Source organism: Rhinoderma darwinii, chromosome 5, assembly GCF_050947455.1.
Source record: "Rhinoderma darwinii isolate aRhiDar2 chromosome 5, aRhiDar2.hap1, whole genome shotgun sequence".
Taxonomy (NCBI): Eukaryota; Metazoa; Chordata; class Amphibia; order Anura; family Rhinodermatidae; genus Rhinoderma; species Rhinoderma darwinii.
Window position 1 is genome coordinate 141,263,128 of NC_134691.1, and position 22,653 is coordinate 141,285,780.

Consider the following 22,653-nt stretch of genomic DNA (forward strand, 5'->3'; position numbering starts at 1 on the left):
CACCACAATATGCTAACCTGTTCATGGCCAAACTAGAGGAGGAGTTTTTATCGACTGCGCAACTAAACCTCTAGCATATTTCCGGTACATTGATGACCTGTTGATAATCTGAACTGCTTTCTTTCCATAAAAACTTCAACAAGTTCCATCCTACCATGAAACTCACTCTCAACTACTCAACATCTCAAATACATTTCTTGGACATGACCATATACATGAGAAACAATACCATACAAATCACAATCTACCATAAACCTACAGGCCATTCAGCATATCTGAGATGGAACAGCTTCCATCCGAGATACATAAAGAAATCCATCATCTACAGCCAGGCTTTGCGGTACATACGAATCTGTTCAAACAGTGAAGATAGAAAACAACACCTGCTATCACTGAGGGATACATTCTTACAACAGGGATACCACCCAAGGGTTATAGATGATCAGATCTACAGAGCAATGAGAATTCAAAGGAGCAATCTTCTGGAGTACAAAAAGAAGGAAGATAACAGCAGGGTGCCCCTAGTGGTCATATACAACCCACAAATGAACATCTTGAGGAAAATTGCTGCTGATCTCCAACCTATATTTAACAAAGACAATAAACTGAAGGAAATATTCCCGGATTTACCTCTCCTTGCATACAAACAGCCACCAAACCTAAGGTATCTCCTGGTCAGAAGTCCCTCTCATCACCATCAGAGACTGGCACTTTTCCTTGCAACAGTAGGAAATGCAAGACCTGTACCAACGTCTTGTCATCAAACACCATCCACATACCAAACACGCAGCAGGACTATAAAATCACTGGCACGTTCTCCTGTACATCCTCCAATGTAGTGTACATGATCCTGTGTACAAGGTGCATAGATAAAGGAATCTACATTGGGGAAACCATACAAAAACTACAAACCAGGATGAATCTTCACAGACATACAATAAAACAGGAGGTGGATACACCCGTGGGAAAACACTTCTCTGGACCTGATCACAGTTTGGCAGATTTAACCCCTTAAGGACGCAGCCTAGTTTTGGCCTTAAAGGGAACCTGTCACAAGCATTTCACCTATTAAACCAGCACTACCTGGTGGTAGTGGGTGAAAAATCATTCCTATATAACCTATAATTGTCTTCTTAGTCAGCTCTGTAGCTTTAGTATTCAGTTTTTTAGTGTTCCCACACCGTATGCTAATGAGCAGAAAAGAGTCAGATCTTCATTTGAAAAGAGTCAGATCTTCATTTGAAAAGAGTCATATCTTCATTCCTCAAGTCTTTCCGAGTTTACCCCGCCTCCTTACTTTTGATTGACAGCTCTTTGCCTTACCCCAGCACACAAAATCCCGCGCTTGTGCATTGATGTCCTCTTCTGGTGTGTGCGCACAAAGGGACACCGGATTATTACGAAAAAAGGCGCAAAATGTTTGCAGGCCGTTATTTACAGTCGGAGCAGGAGTTTAGGAGAGGGGATAACGGCAATTAACTTTTTATAGCAGCGGGCAGTGAGGGATAAGTAAAGTTCAATAGGTGAAATGCTGGTGACAGGTTCCCTTTAAGGCTCAGAGCCCATTTTTCAAATCTGACATATTTCACTTTAAGTGGTAATAACGTCGGAATGCTTAAACCAACCCAAGCGATTCTGAGATTGTTTTCTCGTGACACATTGGGCTTCATGTTCGTGGTAAAATTTGGTCGATATATTCAGTGTTTATTGGTGAAAAATAGCCATATTTAGAGAAAATTTTGAAAAAATTGCATTTTTCAGAATTTAAATACATCTGCTTGTAAAACAGACGGTTATACCACCCAAAATAGCTACTAGTTCACATTTCGGATATATGTCTACTTTAGATTGGCATCGTTTTTTGAACATTCTTTTATTTTTCTTGGACGTTACAAGGCTTAGAACATAAACAGCAATTTCTCATATTTTTAAGAAAATTTCAAAAGCCTTTTTTTTAAGGTACCTCTTGAGTTCTGAAGTGGCTTTGAGGGGCCTATGTATTAGAAACCCTGATAAAACACCCCATTTTAAAAACTAGACCCCTCAAAGTATACAAAAAAGCATATAGAATGTTTTTTTAACCCTTCAGGCATTTCACAGGAATTAAAGCTAAGTGGAGGTGAAATTTGCAAATTTCATTTTTCTTGCTGAATTTCAATTTTATTCAATTTTTTTTCTGTGACACAGAAGGTTTTACCAGAGAAACACTACTAAATATGTATTGTCCAGATTCTGCAGTTTTTAGAAATGTCCCACATGTGGCCCTACTGCGCTCATGGACTAAAACACAAGCCCTAGAAGCAAAGAAGCACCTAGTGCATTTTGAGTCCTCTTTTTTTATTAGAATATATTTTAGGCAGCATGCCAGGTTTGAAGAGGTGTTGAGGTGCCAAAACAGTAGGAATCCCCCAATAGTCACCCCATTTTGGAAACTACACCCCTCAAGAAATTCATTTATGGTTGTTGTTACCATTTTGACCGCACAGTTTTTTCACAGCACGTATTTGAATTGGGCTGTGAAATGAAAAAAATGTCCTTTTTTCCAATAAAATTTCATTTGTGATCAAAATTTCTTATTTTCACAGGGAACAAAATACCCCATTTTGTTGCCCAATTTGTCCTTAGTATGGCAATACCCCATTTGTGGTGATAAACTGCCGTTTGGGCCCATGGGAGGCCTCAGAAGGAAAGGAGCGCTGTGTGTTCTTTGGAGTACAGATTTTGCTGGATTGGTTTTCGGGTGCCATGTCGCATTTGCAGAGCCCCAGAGTTATCAAAGCAATAGAAACCAACCACAAATGACCCCATTTTGGAAACTACACCCCTCAAGGAATTCATTTATGGGTGTTGTGACCATTTTGACCCCATAGTTTTTTCACAGAACTTATTTGAATTGGCCTGGGAATGAAAACAGAATTATTTTTTTCAAATAATATGTAGTTTTGGCTGAAAATTTCTTATTTTCACAAGAAACAAAATACCCCATTCTGTTGCGCAATTTGTTCTGAGTGCGGCAATACCCCATTTGTGGTGATTAACTGCCGTTTGGGCCCATGGAAGGGCTCATAAGGAAAGGACCACCATTTGGCCTACTGGGGATTTTCTAGTGCGAAGTCATGTATGCAGAAGCACCTGAGGTACCAGTACAGTTGAAACCCGCAAGAAGTGACCCCGTTTTAAATACGACACCCTTAAGGCATTCATCTAGAGGTGCAGTGAGCATTTTGACCGGAGACCTACACCCCATAAACTGTAATGTGGGTTCTCCCGGGTATGGCAATACCCTACATGTGGCTGTTATCAGCTGCCTGGGCACACAGCAGGGCTCAGAGGGGAAAGACGAGGGGGGATAAGCTGTGCGGAGTGCATCAGGGTAAGTAAAATTGGGGTAAATTATAAATATAAGGGATGTATGATAAATTTTAAAACACTCTTTCATACAGAGCTCTGGTTATTTGGGACACGTGTCACATTGATATATTGTGTCATCCCTTATCGACCTCTTATAGCAGACTTTGCACCTCTTTTGACTTTTTCCCTTCCTGCCAGTTTGGGGAACTTCTCCTGGAAAGTGTTGCCGCCCTGGTACGATGCGTGTGGCCTCGCTTCCTGAAGTACTGGGTGCCCCCCGTTCTTGGTCCCTAAAGATTAGGTTCTTGATAATCACCTCTTGAAATTCCAGGAAAGTTCCCGTCTGGCCTGCACATCGACGTAGCACGTACGCATTGTACAAAGCCATCTGTATGATGTGCACGGCCAGCTTATAATACCTCACCGCATGGCGCTGTAGGGCTTCAGGATTTGATCTTACAAGTCCACCCCTCCCATGTACCTATTGTAGTCCAGGATGCAGTCTGGTTTGGGGGTGGCCTTTCCTTCATATATCCTAAACCTGTAGGTATACCCTGATGCACTCTCGCACAGCTTATACATCTTCACGCCATACCTTGCCCTCTTACCCGGCAGGTATTGGCGGAATTGAACCCTCCCTTTAAAATGTACCAGGGACTCATCAATAGAAATACACTTCTCGGGGGTGTATGCTTGGGAAAACCGGGCACTGAAACGGTCTAATAGGGGTCTCCGTTTATACAAACGGTCAAAACTGGGTTCATCTCGGGGTGGGCACGGCTCATTATCAGTATAATGTAAGAAGCGAAGTATTGCCTCATTTATTTATTTTTTTAGGTTACAGTTCAGTTCTGAAGTTGCTTTGAGGGGTCCATGTATTAGAAACCCCTATAAAATACCCCATTTTAGAAACTAGACCCCTCAAAGTATTCACAACAGCATTTAGAAAGTTTATGAACCCTTTAGGTGTTTCACAGAAATTTAAAGAGGCTCTGTCACCAGATTTTGTAACCCCTATCTGCTATTGCAGCAGATCGGCGCTGCAATGTAGATTACAGTAACGTTTTTATTTTTAAAAAACGAGCATTTTTGGCCAAGTTATGACCATTTTCGTATTTATGCAAATGAGGCTTGCAAAAGTACAACTGGACGTGTTGAAAAGTAAAAGTACAACTGGGCGTGTATTATGTGTGTTACATCGGGGCGTGTTTACTACTTTTACTAGCTGGGCGTTGTGTATAGAAGTATCATCCACTTCTCTTCAGAACGCCCAGCTTCTGGCAGTGCAGACACAGCCGTGTTCTCCAGAGATCACGCTGTGTCGTCACTCACAGGTCCTGCATCGTGTCAGACGAGCGAGGACACATCGGCACCAGAGGCTACAGATGATTCTGCAGCAGCATCGACGTTTGCAGGTAAGTCGATGTAGCTACTTACCTGCAAATGCTGATGCTTCTGCAGAATCAACTGTAGCCTCTGGTGCCGACACGATGCAGGACCTGTGAGTGACGTCACAGATCTGCACTGCCAGAAGCTGGGCGTTCTGAAGAGAAGTGGATGATACTTCTCGTTAGAAAGCCCAGCTAGTAAAAGTAGTAAACACGCCCCGATGTAACACACATAATACACGCCCAGTTGTACTTTTACTTTTCAACACGCCCAGTTGTACTTTTGCAAGCCTCATTTGCATAAATACGAAAATGGTCATAACTTGGCCAAAAATGCTCGTTTTTTAAAAAATAAAAACGTTACTGTAATCTACATTGCAGCGCCTATCTGCTGCAATAGCAGATAGGGGTTGCAAAATCTGGTGACAGAGCCTCTTTAAAGCAAAGTAGAGGTGAAATGTAAATTTTTTTTTTGTAAGGAAATCCTCTTTATACCATTTTTTTTATAACACAAAAGGTTTTTTCAGAGAAACGCAACATAATACGTATTGCCCAGATTCTGCAGTTTTGAGAAATATCCCACATGTGGCCCTAGTGCAGTAATGGACTGAAGCACCGGCCTCCGAAGCAAAGGCGCACCTAGTGGATTTTGAGGCCTCTTTTTTATTAGGCACCATGTCCGGTTTGAAGAGGTCTTGTGGTGCCAAAACATTGGAAACCCCCCAAAAGTGACCCCAATTTGGAAACTAGGCCCCTTGAGGAATCCATTGTAGTTTTCTTGGGGTGCATGCGACTTTTTGATCAGTTTTTATTCTATTTTTAGGTGGCGTGGTGACTAAAAAACAGCAATTCTACTATTGTTTTTTTATTCTTTTTGTTTTACAGCGTTCACCGTGCGCTATAAATGACATATTCACTTTATTCTGCAGGGTGATACGATTACGGCGATACCAGATGTTTATAGTTTTTTTTTATGTCTTATGGCGTTTGCACAATAAAATACGTTTTGTAAACAATCATTCACTTTTTGTGTTACCTTATTCTAAGAGCCAGAATTTTTTTATTTTTCAATCAATAAAGCCGTTCGAGGACTTATTTTTTGCGTAACGAACTGTAGTTTCGATCAGTACCATTTTTCGGCACATGCGACTCTTTGATCTCTTTTTATTCCATTTTTTGGGAGGTGAAGTGACCAAACAATTGTGATTCTGGTACGGTTTATTATTATTTTATTTTACGGCGTTCACCGTGCGGGATAAATATCAAAATAATTTTGTAGTTCAGGCCGTTACGGACGCGGCGATACCAATTATGTATAGTTTATTTGTTTGTTTATATATTTTTATTAATAATAAATGACTGATAAGGGAAAAAGGGGGATTTTTACTTTTAATACTTTTAAAACTTTTATTTTCTTATTTTTACACATCTTTTTTTAACATGCGTAGTGCAGTGTATTAGAACTGTCAGCTACTCACTGACAGCAAGCATTGTGGGTCCTGACGTTGTCAGGACCCACTAGGCTTCCGTCTATGGCATAGCCGGACGCCATTGTTTGGTGTCCGGTTGCCATAGTCACCATCGCCGGCCGCTATCGCGTAGCAGGCCGGCGATGGCATCTTAACCCCTAAAAAGCCACGATTTCTATAGAACGCAGCTTTTAAGGGGTTAATCAGCGGGGACACAGTGATCGGTCCCCGCTGTAGGAGCTGTGACAGCTGCTGTATGAAACGGCCGTTACTCCCGAGACGTACTATTAGGTCATGGAGCGCGAACGATACAGCTGCCATGACCTAATAGTACGTCCAGGAGCGGAAAGGGGTTAAAGGTCCTAATTCTGAAGGGTCATTTTAAAAACAACAGAGAAAGCAAAATTTTGGAATTCAAGATGATAATAAAATTCCAGTCATTGACACAAGGCCTCAATCTAACACCTGGATTTATGAGCCACTACATGGACACACATCACATCCCCCATCAGACTGACTCCAGATGCCTTAACTCCTAAGTCATCACCCCTATAACCTCAGTTTTATTGCCCCAGCTTATCTTAATGATGTATCACCTCATGTACTAATTGTCTTTGTGTAACATCTTAAATGTTGTGTTTTTTTCTCAGTCATTCATTTGTAATTTGCCTGATGAAGGAACCTGTGTGCTCTGAAAACTTGTATATAGAACTTTTATGGTTAGCCAATAAAGGTATCATACCTACAATACTTTTGTCTGTTTTTGACACAAAAGTATTTAACATTGCATAACTTTTTAAAGAAAATTTCAAAAGGCTATTTTTACAGGAGCCAGTTCAGTTGTGAAGCGGCTTTTAGGGCCTTATATATTAGAAACCCCCAAGAAATCACCCCATTTTAAAACTCCACCCCTCAAAGTATTTAAAACAGCATTTAGAAAGTTTCTTAACCCTTTAGACGTTTCACAGGAATTAAAGCAAAGTAGAGGTGAAATTTTCACATTTCATTTCTTTTTTTTGCAGCAATTCATTTTTAATCTATTTTTTTTTTTTTGTAACACAGAAAGTTTTACCAGGGAAATACAACTCAATATTTATTGCTCAGGTTCTGCAGTTTTTAGAAATATCCCACATGTGGCCCTAGTGTGGTAATGGACTGAAGCACAGGCCTCAGAAGCAAAGGAGCACCGAGTGGATTTTAGGGCCTCCTTTTTATTAGAAAATGTTTTATGCTTCATGTCAGGTTTGAAGGGCTCTTGCAGTGCCAAAACACAGAAAATCCCCCAAAAGTTACCCCATTTTGGAAACTATACCCCTTGAGGAAATTATCTAGGCATATAGTGAGCATTTTGACCCCGCAGGTTTTTTGCAGAAATGATTGGAAGTAGGCTGTGAAAATTAAAATCTACATTCTTTCAAAGAAAATGTAGGTTTAGCTATCTTTTTTCTAATTTCTACAAGGACTAAAGGAAAAAAAGCACTGCAACATTTGTAAAGCGATTTCTCCCAAGTAAAACAATACCCCACATGTGGTCATAAACGGCTGTTTGGACACACGGCAGGGCTTAGAAGGGAAAGAGCGCCATTTGGCTTTTGGAGCTCAAATTTAGCAGGAATGGTTTGCAGAGGCCATGTCACATTTGTGAGGGACCAAAGCAGTGGAAACGCCAAAAAAAGTGACTCCATTTAGGAAACGACACCCCTTGATGAATCCATCTAGGGGTGTAGTGAGCATTTTGACCTCACAGAGGTTTCATAGTTTTTTTTTTAATTAGGCAGTGAAGATAGAAAAAAAAATCCTTTTATTACAATAAGATGTAGCTTTAGCTCAAAATTTTTAATTTTCTCAACAAATAAAGGAAAAATAATGACCCCAACATTTGTAAAGCAACTTCTCTGGAGTACGGAAATACCCCATACGTGGTCATAAACTGCTGTTTGGGCACATGGCAAGGATCAGAAGAGAAGGAGCGCCATTTGGCTTTTGGAGTACAGATTTTGCTGGATTGGTTTCTCTGCACCATGTCGCTTTTGCAAAGCCCCTAAGGTACCAGTACAGTGGAAACTCCCTAATAGTGACTCCATTCACTAAACTACACCCCTTGAAGAATTCATCTAGGGGTGTAGTGAGCATTTTGACCCCTCGGGGGTTTCATAGATTTTATTGGATTTGGGCAATGAAAATAAAAAAAATCCTTTTTCTTCAATAAGACGTAGTTTTAGCTCAAAATGTTTCATTTTCTCAACAAATAAAGGAAAAAAAGAACCCCAACACTTGTGAAACAATTTCTCCCGAGTACGGCAATAACCCACATGTGGTCATAAACTGCTGTTTGGGCACAGAGTAGGGTTCAGAAGGGAAGGAGCGCCATTTGCTTCTGGAGTACAGATTTTGCTGGATTGGTTTCTGCGCGCTGTGTCGCATTAGCAAAGTCCCTGTGGGACCAAAAGAGTGGATCCCCCCCAGAAGTGACCCCATTTTGGAAACAACACCCCTCAAGGTATTCACCGAAGGGTGTAGAGAGCATATTAACCCCATAATTTCCGCAGAAATTGGAGTGCACTCGATGTTGCAGAGTGAAAATTTGATTTTTTTTTAATAGATATGCCAATATGTGGTGCCCAGCTTGTGCCACCATAACAAGACAGCTCTCTTATTATTATGCTGTGTTTCCCGGTTTTAGAAACACCATAAATGTGGCATAATCTTTTGCCTGGACATTCGACCAGGCTCAGGAGTGAAAGAGTACTGTAAAGGATCTGCCAGGCACAGCTTCGGGGTTAACTCCCTTAATTAATCAGTCAGCACCTGAATCTACATCCCTGAGACGGACTCCAGCTTCCACCACTCAGGCTGGCAGGCTTAGGAGTGGGAGAGCCTATCGCAGCCTGGCCAGACTCAGCTAGCTCCCGCCCTCTGTCTATTTATACCTGCATTTCCTGTTCCTCCTTGCTTGTTATTCTTTTTCGTGTGGTTTCCTGGCCCAGCTACAGCTCCTTCTATTTTGTTCCTGCTCCATACAGACCCTGGCTTACTGACTACTCTTCTGCTCTTCGTTTGGTACCTCGCACACTCCTGGCTTGACTCGGCTCGTTCACCACTCTGGTTGCTCACGGTGTTGCCGTGGGCAACTGCCCCTTTCCCTTGCTTGTATTCCCTTGTATGTTTGTCGTGTTTGTCGTGCACTTACTGAGTGCAGGGACCGCCGCCCAGTTGTACCCCGTCGCCTAGGGCGGGTCGTTGCAAGTAGGCAGGGATAGAGTGGCGTGTAGATTAGGGCTCACTTGTGCGTTTCCCTACCCCCCGGTCATTACAAGTACCATGTAAAATTGAGGCCTAATTTGGCGACTTACACAGTGTTGGTTCATAATTGTAGAGGCTCCGATGTGAAACAATAAAAGAAACCTCTGACAAGTGACCCCATTTTAGAAACTGCACACCTCAAGGCATTTATTAAGGGGTGTAGTGAGCATTTTCACCCCACATGTCTTTTCCATAAATGATTGAGCTGCGGAAGGTGCAAAGTAAAAATTTACATTTTTCCCTAGATATGCCATTTCAGTGGCAAATATGTCATGCCCAGCTTGTGTTACTGGAGACACACACCCCAAAAATTGTTAAAAGGGTTCTCCCGTGTATGCGGATGCCATATATGTGAAAGTAAGCTGCTGTTTGGGCCCGCTGTAGGATTCAGAAGGGAGGTAGCGCCATTTGGCTTTTGGAGCGTGGGTTTTTCTTGGTAATAGTTTTGTTTGGAGTCTCACTGGTATTTCAGTTTATAGTGTGGGGCATATGTAAACTGGGCAGAGTACATAGTCAGGTGGTATAATAATAAGGTAAAAAAAAGAATAAAATAATCCATAGATATGTGTTACGCTGTGAAGCAATGCTTTCTGCACAGGCCAGTGTCGCACTGATAAATGTCCTTCCTTATCCTCCTTTTGGTCCACACTCTGAACATTTGCAGTTTGGGGAATTTTACTGAGAAGTGTTGTCCTGGTATAATGCGGGCACCCTCACTTCCAGCAGATATGTTTGGGCCCTCCCCTTCCTAGTTCCCTAATTTTAGTGCTTTGATAATTCGCCTCTTGAAACAGAAGAAATGTTCCCCTCGGGCTGCACAACTGGATATTTTTATTTCCTGACTTATTGGAGCCTTAACCAATTTTATTTTTTCATAGACGTAGTGGTATGAGGGCTGTGTTTTTGCGGGATAAGCTGTAGTTCTTATTGGTACCATTTTGGGGTACATGCGACTTTTTGATCACTTGTTATCCTTTTTTTTTGGGAGGCAAGGTGACAAAAAATACAGCAATTCTGGCATATTTTTTTAATTCTGTTTATATAGCGTTCACCACGCATAATAAATGACATGTTAACTTTATTCTGCGGGTCAGTCCGATTCCGGCGATACCTAATTTATAGCACTTTTTTATGTTTTACAACTATTTGTACAATAAAATTACTTTTGTAAAGAGAATGTATTTTTTCTGTCACCAAGTTGTGAGAGCCATAACTTTTAAAATCTTTCATTGACGGAGTTGTATGAGGGCTTTTTTTTTGCGAGACGAGTTATAGCTTTAATAGGTACCATTTTTGGATATGTGCGACTTTTTGATCACTTTTTATTTCAATTTTTGGAAGACAAAGTGACCAAATAAACAGCAATTCTGGCATTATTTTTGGTCTTTTTTTACGGCGTTCACTGCGCAGGATAAATAACAGCATATTTTTATAGTTCAGGTGGTTACGGTCGCAGCGATACCAAATATGTATGGCTTTATTATTTTTTTCAATAATAAATGACTTGATAAGGGAAAAAGGGCGATTGTGTTTTATTTTATTACTTGAAACTTTTATTGTAGTTTTTACAACTTTTATTTTTCTTTTATTTACACTTTTCTTTAGTCCCACTAGGGGACTTGAAGCTCCAACTCTTTGTTTGAGGTTCTAATACATTGCACGTTGCTGGGGTGACGGTGGCTAAAAACTCCTCACATGCTGCGATCTACATTAATCGCAGCATCGGAGTGGTTAATCGGCCGGATTGGAGGCTAGCTCCAGTCTTGGCCGTTACATCAGGGTGCCAGCTGTAACATACAGCTGGCACCCGGCAGTGATGGCGCTGGCTCAGCTCCTGAGCTAGCTCCATCTCCTTCACGTACAGTTATGTGGGAATGAGTTAAAACACCAGTTCCCATCACGTAACTGTACAGGCTCATAGGAAATAATGCACGACCCGCGATTTGCGGGCTGCTCGCGGGTGTCACTCCACGGCCGGCCGACCAGAAAATCACGGCCATGCACATGGCTACGGTCGTGTGAATGAGGCCTTAGTCTAGTTACACAGTGCGGTCAAATCCCATGCTTTTGCCACAATTTTTGCAAAATCATGGCAAAAACGTGATTTGACAGCACTATGACAATATAGCCTAACCGCACTATTTTTTCATGTTTTGTATCCTTTTTTTATGCAATTTTCATAATCGCAGCACAAATCACGCAGTTTTGCCGTGATTTTTAAATAATCGCAGCAAAACTGTGCCATGTTTTCCGCAATTAAGGAAATCGCAGCATTAAAACGCGAGGAAAAGGGATAAAAAAACATTTTAACATACTATACTTTATATATTCTACAAGCGTGGTCAGAAGGAATGTAAAGCAGCATGGAGAGGGGGGGGACGACGACACTCACCTGCCTGCAGGTCCAGTCGGCTTTGTAGAGAAGGACGTGTCTGGTGGGCGGAATCTCCACATGGAGCTTCTGCTTCTCATGCTGCAACTTCCCCTTCTGTAAGTCCTTTCAGGGCCCTAGCGTTAGTTACTTCAGAGTAAGGAATGGGCCCAATTACATTGCAGGGTCCGTTCCTTTCCCCATGTGGCTAACGCTGGGGCCCTCATTCAAATGTCTAAGGTTGCTGAGAAGCGGGCGGGCCCCTTTTTTTCATCATTGTGGCCGTGCCCCTGACAGAAGTACTAGTAGTACTGCCCTGATGGCAGCTCTGTCAGAAGTATTTCCCAATGTATACCTCTGACAGAAGGTTATATTGAATGCCACTGTATAGGAATGCAGACGAAAATGGCACCCAAAGGGTTCCATTTCACAGTTATGTATACCGCGTGGTATACAGTTTTTACTTGATGACTTTACTGTAGTCGGCAATTCCATACAGTAAAACAAAAAGTATCCCAACGCATAGCTTCTTATCTTATGGCGAAAGGACAGTCAATGGGACTCCATACATGTTTGGAGTATGCACTTTGAGCGTTAATTGCGCATATTCTGAAAGTACAGTGCCAGTGTAGTGTGAATAGAGCGTAACTGATTGATAGAAAAAACAAAACACTAACAAATGGTCTTTTTGATATGAGGTGTGTTACTATGATGTTCTGCAGCATCTGTATTCTGTATCTGGATCACAGTACTGTAGTACAATACACTGCAGCTTTACATAGAGAGGGAGAGCTTCATGTCATAAGGAAAATACTACAAAAGTGATCTGTGACAGACACTACAGGAAGAGATGAGCAGCATCTATATAGCGCCACTTATCTCCGTACAATCAAGCGGTTCTGACATCATAAAGTGATGTTTATATAAATACTATTTACAGAGATGTTAATAGAAAATGATGAATGATGTGTAATATATATCACTTATTGTATTGTTTTATAATTCTGTAAAGAAACTCTGTTCCTCTTCTTGAATACATTATTTGGCAGTCTTCTCTGTTCTCTGACACTGTCTGCATCTCCTCCTATGAAGATACAAGTTGCTGCTGAGGTCAAAGTGCAGGTTCTACTCAGATATGACATCACAATACGCACAAGTTCTACTTGCTGTCGGGTTTTTCCTGCAGTAAGTGTCATTTCTCGTTTGGAATGGCTGTAAGTAACTGAATTTCTCTTCTTTCCATATCATGTAATATATTTGATCATTTTCTATTCTTCTTCTTCCATTGAACTCATCCCTGTCTTCCCTGAGAATATTATTAGTGCAACGTTCCTCTCTTGCACATTTTTTCATATTGTCTAGCAACATCTTAGTAAACTCCTGGCCAGTCTTTTTATCGTTCATTTACTGTATATAGGAAAATCCTTTGAGGTTATTAACCACTACTTTATACATGTAGTATTTCTGCAACACTATGTATGAAATGATAGTGGATGAAGATTATGGAGACTATGTTTTCTCTCTCAATATTTGTCACATATCATTTACATATTTTACAAGAAGATCATTTTTATAACTTTTTTTATAATGCATTTTCTCTTTACAGAACATGGATTGCGAGATGGATTATTTTGTAAATCATGTGACAGAATTACAGGTGATGTTGATAAATGATGTGGTTTGATGTACTGTATATATTAACTTTTACACTAAACATGGTTTTTTTTTATCTCGTAGGATTATACGATGATACAAAATTATGGTATGTATATTTCGTTTTAATATTGCATGGTATTATACCAGATTAAGTTGCTGTTTTGTTTTTTAATTCATTTATATCTTGGATTGAAATAATCTAATGTACATGAAACATTCTATTTTTTAGGTTTCAGAGCGGAGACTATGTAAGTAATAGCTCATTACCTTAATAATATGAGGCAAAAGTTCATTGAAGGGTACAGGAAGAAGTCCAGGTTTGCTTCGTCGTATATTGTGTGGCCAAAGTAATCAGTATGACGGAAGAGAATGTGCTTAAAAAATAACAAGGATCTTTCTGCAGAGGAAACTTGTGTTTAATATTTCCAGTCTTCCTTGCGTTTGGATCTATGTTCCAACAGAAGGCTAAAACGTATCCAACTGTACAGGTATAGAGTGAGATACGTCGCCCGAACCCCCCCAGGCTGAGAGCGCTACTTGTGACTGGGGAAGCCCCTGACGTCACTGTCTATATATGGACATTGACATTAGGAGCTTTGCGATGCCGGAATCCCCAGCCAGAGCATCGGAAGCGCTCTGTAGTTGAAAGCACCTGACATCACTATCACATATGGACAGTCATGTCAGGGACTTCCTCAGGGCCGGTATCCCCGAGGTATATGTTTAACATATACATGTGACGTATGCCATACAGTTGTAACTGTTACACATGCAATGTTAAAAAACTTTTACTGCGCGTTTTTTTTTTTTTTTTGCAGGATCCCTCAGGATGGAATAGCTTTGTCTGCTAAGCTATTCCATCCCTCAAAAAAGAGGTATACAGATGTATACCAGCCTGATGAAGGCCAAAAGGACACTCTTTTGGCCTCAGTCAGGCTAGTGGAGCCCTATAAACACGTTAAGCTTTCCCGACGTATACACACTAAACGTAGGGCTAAAACGTGATGTCAACATGCTGACAATACTATAGAGAAATAATAATAGTTCACTGAGTATTTGAAATGTCTAGTTTATTTTCCCTAGTAGAATTAAATTTGTCACTGGTTTATATCATTAGGGATATATATACTTTAAATGTAACGATGTCACTGTATTTTATTCAAACTGCAACCTGCCTATGTTAGATACACAATGCAGACTGCAATAATGTCATTGCTTGGTTCAAGTGCGGATGCACTAACATTGCCACTATTGACTCTGTGACTTGCTGGCAACCTCAGGTGTGCTTACAAACAAGCTCATGATTTGCTTCATTCGGATATAGTGCTGATTTTAAATACTTTGTTTTTATTTTGGATTTTACTATTTTTATTATATATTTTTACTTTTTATAAATCCAAATAGTACAGCAGTAATCCGGAGTAACTGCTATACTATTTGGATTTATAAAAATATCCATAAAAATAGTAAAATCCAAAATAAAAACAAAGTATTTAAAATCAGAACTATATCCGACTGAAGCAAATCATGAGCTTGTTTGTAAGCACACCTGAGATTGGCAGCAAGTCACAGAGTCAATAGTGGCAATGTTAGTGCATCCGCACTTGAACCAAGCAATGACATTATTGCAGTCTGCATTGTGTATCTAACATAGGCAGGTTGCAGTTTGAATAAAATACAGTGACATCGTTACATTTAAAGTATATATATCCCTAATGATATAAACCAGTGACAAAGAGAAATAATAATGCCTTAGAGCGCCACACATGGAGCACATCAATAATGCCTTTAAACGAGCCACCAATCATCATAAAGTGCATAATATCATGAAAAATGTCTAAATAAGAATGCCAAACAGTGCTGAAATATTACCAACAATCAGTATGTAAATATAACCACAGTACTCAAATAATACCATCATGCAAAGCCCAAATAATACTGCCATACAGTCTACAAAGAATGCAGTCATATGGTGCCAAATAATATCACCATATTGTGCCCAAATAATGCCGTCTAGCAATGCCAAATAATATTACCACACTGTGCCTGTAACACAATATGATATTTGGTACATATTTTCTCTAAATTATTTATACAGTATCATTAAGCACTTTACTTACGAGCTCTTTTTCATTTATTCTCATGAATGAGTGTAAAGCTCAAAAGTTATGACTGTTGGAATGCAGAGAGGCAAAAAAAAAGATAATTCTCTGGCCGTAATACTTTCACTTTTTAGGGTCTGTATTTTGGCAGAAATTCCACTATAGGGTTCTAGGGGAGCTAAGTTTGGTTTAGTAGAATTGCTCGGAGCTCAGATGTTGCAGCCCTATAGCCATGTTCACTTCTAAAATGCTGCCATATTACGGCCATGTGAAATCCACCTAAGACCCACAGCTTTTCTTTCAATACTTTTGAAAATGTTTTGTTTTGTTTTGTCAAATAAAATATATAATAACATATACTTGCAGTATCCTTGTTTTCTATGGGCCCTATATATGTCAGTGTGTAAGTTCAGCATACAGTTTTGTGCAGTATGCCAATACTGTTTTTGCAGAGGGATTTATGTTTTGATTTACGCTAAAAAAGTTTTTTTTATTATGAAAGTCAATAAGGCAAATGTATGATTTTTTTCAATTACCGTACTTTTCGGACTATAGGACGCACCTGACTATATGAAGCACCCAGGTTTTAGACAACAGAAAATAGGAAAAATGTCATATATTACTTCTTTTACAAAGAAAAAACTATTGGTTAGAAAAATAATTTGTTCAGTTTCACCACATTCTGAAAGCCATAACTTATATTTTTCCATCATTTGAGCGGTGTGAGGGCTTAGTTTTTGCGGGACGAGCTGTCGTTTTTATTAGCACAATTTTTTGGGTACATACGATTTTTTTTTTATCACTTTTTATTTCATTCTTTTTAGCGCTATGGTGACCAAAAGACAACTATTCTGGGGTTTTAAATAATTTTTTTTTACACCGTTCACTGTGTGATTCAAATAATGCTATATTGTGATCGTTTCGGACTTTTACGGATGCAGCAATACCAATTTTTTTATTCTTTTTTTTATTTTTTACCTTGTGCTTGGGAAAAAATGGGAAAAGGTATTTTTTTTGAACTTTTAAAAAATGTTTGCACTCCTGAAAATGTATCGAACGCTTTTTTTTTTTTACACATTTTATTAGTTCCCCTAGGGGACTTGAACCAGGGATCATTAGATCGCTGGTACAATACACTGCAATATATGGATGCGTTACAGAAACAGCCTAACTCGCTGAGCTACTCTTTTTCCGTAACTCCCATAGTAGTGAATGGCAGTTACAGAAGCAGCGTAGCATGCTATGCTGTTTCCGTAACTACTATTCAGTTCTATGGGAGTTACGCAAACTGCGTAGCTCAGCGAGTTACGCTGTTTCCGTAACTCGACCATGTAAGCAGGAAGTGGCCGGAAGACAGTGGAGCCGGGTAAGATACAACAGAATTTAGGGGACCCTGTTCTAGAGATAGATGCGGGTCCCAGAGGTGGGACCCGCATCTATCTGACATTTATGACATATCCTGTGGATATGTCATAAATGTCCTTCATGGGAAAACCACTATAAATGCCGCGGTCGCTATTGACCGCAGCATTTAACTAGTTAAACGGCCAGGAACAGCGCCATCACTGTTCCTAGCCGTTAGAGCAGCGTGTCAGCTAATGACACCTGCAGTGTATGGAGTGGGCTGCTCATTGCGTGAGCCCGCTCCATACATCATCCCCTCCCTGCTCCATGATGTGCTGGCACATCACGGGTCGGGAAGGGGTAAGGTAAGGAGCGGTCAGGGAGCCTGGCGCTGCCGGGTCCCCCGACTGCCGACTATAAGACGCAGGGACATTTTAGCAAGATTTATTCTTGCTAAAATCTGCGTCTTATAGTCCGAAAAATACGGTACATAAAAAGACCAATTCACCGAGCTGGGATAACTTTAATATTTTAAAGGGTTCAATGGACATTAACATTGATGGTCAATACTCAGGATAGGTCATCAATGTTTGATCACTGGGGATCTGATCTGGTCCCTTCGTTATTTACACAGCACAGCGCCGTGTCTGTATGAGGGGTCGTGCCTGGTAATGCAGTTTGTACCACTCATACAGACGAGGTGCTGTGCCAGTGTAAACAGCTCACAATATAATATTGTAAGGAAATGAATCTGAAATTATAGCAGTATTAATGGGCCCAGATTTCCCAGGTAACATATGTATTTTTTATCTATTTTACAGATCAACATCTCCAGATTTTATTGTGCACTCGGATTGGGAGGTAGATTTCTATACCTCCAGCCATGAGCTGACACATATGTGAGTACTTTTTGGGTAACTAAATACATTTTGATGTTCCAAAATGGTAAATGAATGGATGTTATTACACAATTTTATATTCAATTTACTGTTCTTCCTCTTGTAGTTCCTATATGGAGAACAATGATTGTGAAATTGTGAGTAGATTAATGTCTAGTGCTTTCTAAATATATTCTATAATGTTAAAATGTAATAACCACTTATTTCCTTTTTAACCATTTTCTGCAGGTGAGATACATTCAAGGTAGGTCCTATGTCACACAGAAACCCGCCATCCCTAGTATGTCTGAACCTGTCTCTCAGCACTTGTACATAGAGCAGAACATTGATCAATTTCTTCTGTTTCAGCGCCAATGGACGGCAGCGGGTAATTACAGATTATTATTAACCCCTTCCCACACTGTGGTGTGTATGTATTTATATACAAGCTAAAGAAAATGCACAGCTTCTATGCTGTTTAGAACATGATGCTCAAGAGAACACTAAATAAACTATATATATATATATATATATATATATATATATATATATATATATATATACATGCGTGCTTAGTAACACCATAACTACCCATAAGTGTGTATGGTTAACACTAAACTGCATACAAATAAAATGGTATCACTATTTCTCTGCATTTCTCACAATTATACAGTGTAAGTTGATATAATAATAGTAATAATAATAATAATGATTATGTATCCTAAATTGTGCTAAAAACTAAAGCTTATCCCAGAATAAAGGTCTTATACGGTTACATTGGTGTAAAACGAAAAAGTTATGACTGTTGGAATGTAGAGGGGCAAAAAAAAAGATATTTCTCTGGCCGTAATACTTCCACTTTTTAGGGTCTGTATTTTGGCAGAAATTCCCCTGTAGGGTTCTATGGGATATAAGTTGGGTTTAGTAGAATTGCTCGGAGCTCAGATGTTGCAGCCCTATAGCCATGTTCACTTCTAAAATGCTGCCATATTACGGCCATGTGAAATCCACCTCAGACTCACAGCTTTTCTTTCAATACTTTTGAAAATGTTTTATTTTTTCAAATAAAATATATAATAACATATACTTGCAGTATCCTTGTTTTCTATGCGCCCTATATATGTCAGTGTGTAAGTTCAGCATACAGTTTTGTGCAGTATGCCAATACTGTCTTTGCAGAGGGATTTATGTTTTGATTTACGCTAAAATACCTTTTTTTATTATGAAAGTCAATAAGGCAAATGTATGATTTTTTTCAATTACCGTACTTTTCGGACTATAGGACGCACCTGACTATAAGACACACCAGGGTTTTAGACAACAGAAAAATGTCATATTTTACTTCTTTTACAAAGAAAAAACTATTGGTTAAAAAAATAATATTTTCAGTTTCACCACATTCTGAAAGCCATAACTTATATTTTTCCATCATTTGAGCGGTGTGAGGGCTTAGTTTTTGCAGGACGAGCTGTAGTTTTTATTAGCACAATTTTTTTGGTACATACGATTTTTTTTTATCACTTTTTATTTCATTCTTTTTAGCGCTATGGTGACCAAAAGACAACGATTCTGGGGTTTTAAATAAAAAAAAATTTACACCGTTCACTGTGTGATTCAAATAATGCTATATTGTGATAGTTTCGGACTTTTACGGATGCAGCGATACCAATTTTTTGATTATTTTTTTAATTTTTTACCTTGTGCTTGGGAAAAAATGGGAAAAGGTTTTTTTTTTGAACTTTTAAAAATTTTTTACACTCCTGAAAATGTATCTAACGTTTTTGTTTTTTTTTACACATTTTATTAGTTCCCCTAGGGGACTTGAACCAGCGATCATTAGATCGCTGGTACAATACACTGCAATATATGGATGAGTTACGGAAACAGCCTAACTCGCTGAGCTACTCTTTTTCCGTAACTCCCATAGTAGTGAATGGCAGTTACAGAAGCAGCGTAGAATGCTATGCTGTTTCCGTAACTACTATTCCGTTCTATGGGAGTTACGCAAACTGCGTAGCTCAGCGAGTTACGCTGTTTCCGTAACTCGACCATGTAAGCAGGAAGTGGCCGGAAGACAGTGGAGCCGGGTAAGATAGAACAGAATTTAGGGGACCCTGTTCTAGAGATAGATGCGGGTCCCAGAGGTGGGACCCGCATCTATCTGACATTTATGACATATCCTGTGGATATGTCATAAATGTCCTTCATGTGAAAACCATTATAAATGCCGCGGTCGCTATTGACCGCAGCATTTAACTAGTTAAACGGACAGGAACAGCGCCATCACTGTTCCTAGCCGTTAGAGCAGCGTGTCAGCTAATGACACCTGCAGTGTATGGAGCAGGCTGCTCAGTGCGTGAGCCCGCTCCATACATCATCCCCTCCCTGCTTCATGATGTGCTGGAACATCATGGGTCGGGAAGGGGTAAGGTAAGGAGCGGTCAGGGAGCCTGGCGCTGCCGGGTCCCCTGACTGCCGACTATAAGAGGCAGGGACATTTTAGCAAGATTTATTCTTGCTAAAATCTGCGTCTTATAGTCCGAAAAATACGGTACATAAAAAGACCAATTCACCCAGCTGGGATAACTTTAATATTTTAAAGGGTTCACTGGACATTAACATTGATGGTCAATACTCAGGATAGGTCATCAATGTTTGATCACTGGGGATCTGATCTGGTCCCTTCGTTATTTACACAGCACAGCGCCGTGTCCGTATGAGGGGCCGTGCCTGGTAATGCAGTTTGTACCACTCATACAGACGAGGTGCTGTGCCAGTGTAAACAGCTCACAATATAATATTGTAAGGAAATTAATCTGAAATTATAGCAGTATTAAGGGGCCCAGATTTCCCAGGTAACATATGTCTTTTTTTAAATCTATTTTACAGATCAACATCTCCAGATTTTATGGTGCACTCGGATGGGGAGGTAGATTTCTATACCTCCAACAATGAGCTGACACCTATGTGAGTACTTTTTGGGTAACTAAATACATTTTGATGTTCGAAAATGGTAAATGAATGGATGTTATTACAAAATTTCATGTTCAATTTACTGTTCTTCCTCTTGTAGTTCCTATATGGAGAACAATGGCAGTGAAATTGTGAGTAGATTAATGTCTAGTGCTTTCTAAATATATTCTATAATGTTAAAATGTAATAACCACTTATTTCCTTTTTAACCATTTTCTGCAGGTGAGATACATTCAAGGTAGGTCGTCCTATGTCACACAGAAAGCCACCATCCCTAGTATGTCTGAACCTGTGTCTCAGCACTTGTACATAGAGCAGAACATTGATCAATTTCTTCTGTTTCAGCGCCATTGGACGGCAGCAGGTAATTACAGATTATTATTAACCCCTTCCCACACTGTCATGTGTATGTATTTATATACAGGCTAAAGAAAATGCACAGCTTCTATGCTGTTTAGAACATGATGCTCAAGAGAACACAAAATAAACTATATATATATATATATATATATATATATATATATATATATATATATATATATATATATATACAGTGAAGGAAATAAGTATTTGATCCCTTGCTGATTTTGTAAGTTTGCCCACTGTCAAAGACATGAACAGTCTAGAATTTTTAGGCTAGGTTAATTTTACCAGTGAGAGATAGATTATATAAAAAAAAAAAAAAGAAAATCACATTTTCAAAATTATATATATTTATTTGCATTGTGCACAGAGAAATAAGTATTTGATCCCTTTGGCAAACAAGACTTAATACTTGGTGGCAAAACCCTTGTTGGCAAGCACAGCAGTCAGACGTTTCTTGTAGTTGATGATGAGGTTTGCACACATGTTAGATGGAATTTTGGCCCACTCCTCTTTGCAGATCAGCTGTAAATCATTAAGATTTCGAGGCTGTCGCTTGGCAACTCGGATCTTCAGCTCCCTCCATAAGTTTTCGATGGGATTAAGGTCTGGAGACTGGCTAGGCTACTCCATGACCTTAATGTGCTTCTTTTTGAGCCACTCCTTTGTTGCCTTGGCTGTATGTTTCGGGTCATTGTCGTGCTGGAAGACCCAGCCACGAGCCATTTTTAATGCCCTGGTGGAGGGACGGAGGTTGTCACTCAGGATTTGACGGTACATGGCTCCATCCATTCTCCCATTGATGCGGTGAAGTAGTCCTGTGCCCTTAGCAGAGAAACACACCCAAAACATAATGTTTCCACCTCCATGCTTGACAGTGGGGATGGTGTTCTTTGGGTCATAGGCATTTCTCTTCCTCCAAACACGGCGAGTTGAGTTAATGCCAAAGAGCTCAATTTTAGTCTCATCTGACCACAGCACCTTCTCCCAATCACTCTCAGAATCATCCAGATGTTCATTTGCAAACTTCAGACGGGCCTGTACATGTGACTTCTTGAGCAGGGGGACCTTGCGGGCACTGCAGGAATTTAATCCATTACGGCGTAATAAGTTACCAATGGTTTTCTTGGTGACTGTGGTCCCAGCTGCCTTGAGATCATTAACACGTTCCCCCCGTGTAGTTTTCGGCTGAGCTCTCACCTTCCTCAGGATCAAGGATACCCCACGAGGTGAGATTTTGCATGGAGCCCCAGATCGATGTCGATTGACAGTCATTTTGTATGTCTTCCATTTTCTTACTATTGCACCAACAGTTGTCTCCTTCTCACCCAGCGTCTTACTTATGGTTTTGTAGACCATTCCAGCCTTGTGCAGGTCTATGATCTTGTCCCTGACATCCTTAGAAAGCTCTTTGGTCTTGCCCATGTTGTAGAGGTTAGAGTCAGACTGATTAAT

General features: G+C 39.9%; 1 protein-coding gene and 1 long non-coding RNA gene across 2 annotated transcripts in view; both read left to right on the forward strand.

The window, feature by feature from the left end:
- The first annotated feature begins 13,488 nt into the window (after positions 1-13,488).
- Positions 13,489-18,026, forward strand: LOC142652729 (uncharacterized). Its single transcript, XR_012847906.1, has 5 exons — positions 13,489-13,539; positions 13,620-13,644; positions 13,768-13,786; positions 17,806-17,883; positions 17,990-18,026. It is a non-coding gene; the product is annotated as an uncharacterized LOC142652729 (long non-coding RNA).
- Positions 18,027-18,189: 163 nt separating this feature from the next.
- The window catches only part of LOC142652509 (uncharacterized), a 33,015-nt gene continuing 28,551 nt past the window's right edge, over positions 18,190-22,653 (forward strand). The window contains exons 1-5 of the mRNA XM_075828159.1: positions 18,190-18,250; positions 20,752-20,829; positions 20,936-20,966; positions 21,058-21,073; positions 21,181-21,199. Of these exons, the coding sequence (XP_075684274.1) occupies positions 18,237-18,250; positions 20,752-20,829; positions 20,936-20,966; positions 21,058-21,073; positions 21,181-21,199 (158 nt within the window). The 5' untranslated portion in view covers positions 18,190-18,236. The remainder of the gene's footprint in view (positions 18,251-20,751; positions 20,830-20,935; positions 20,967-21,057; positions 21,074-21,180; positions 21,200-22,653) is intronic.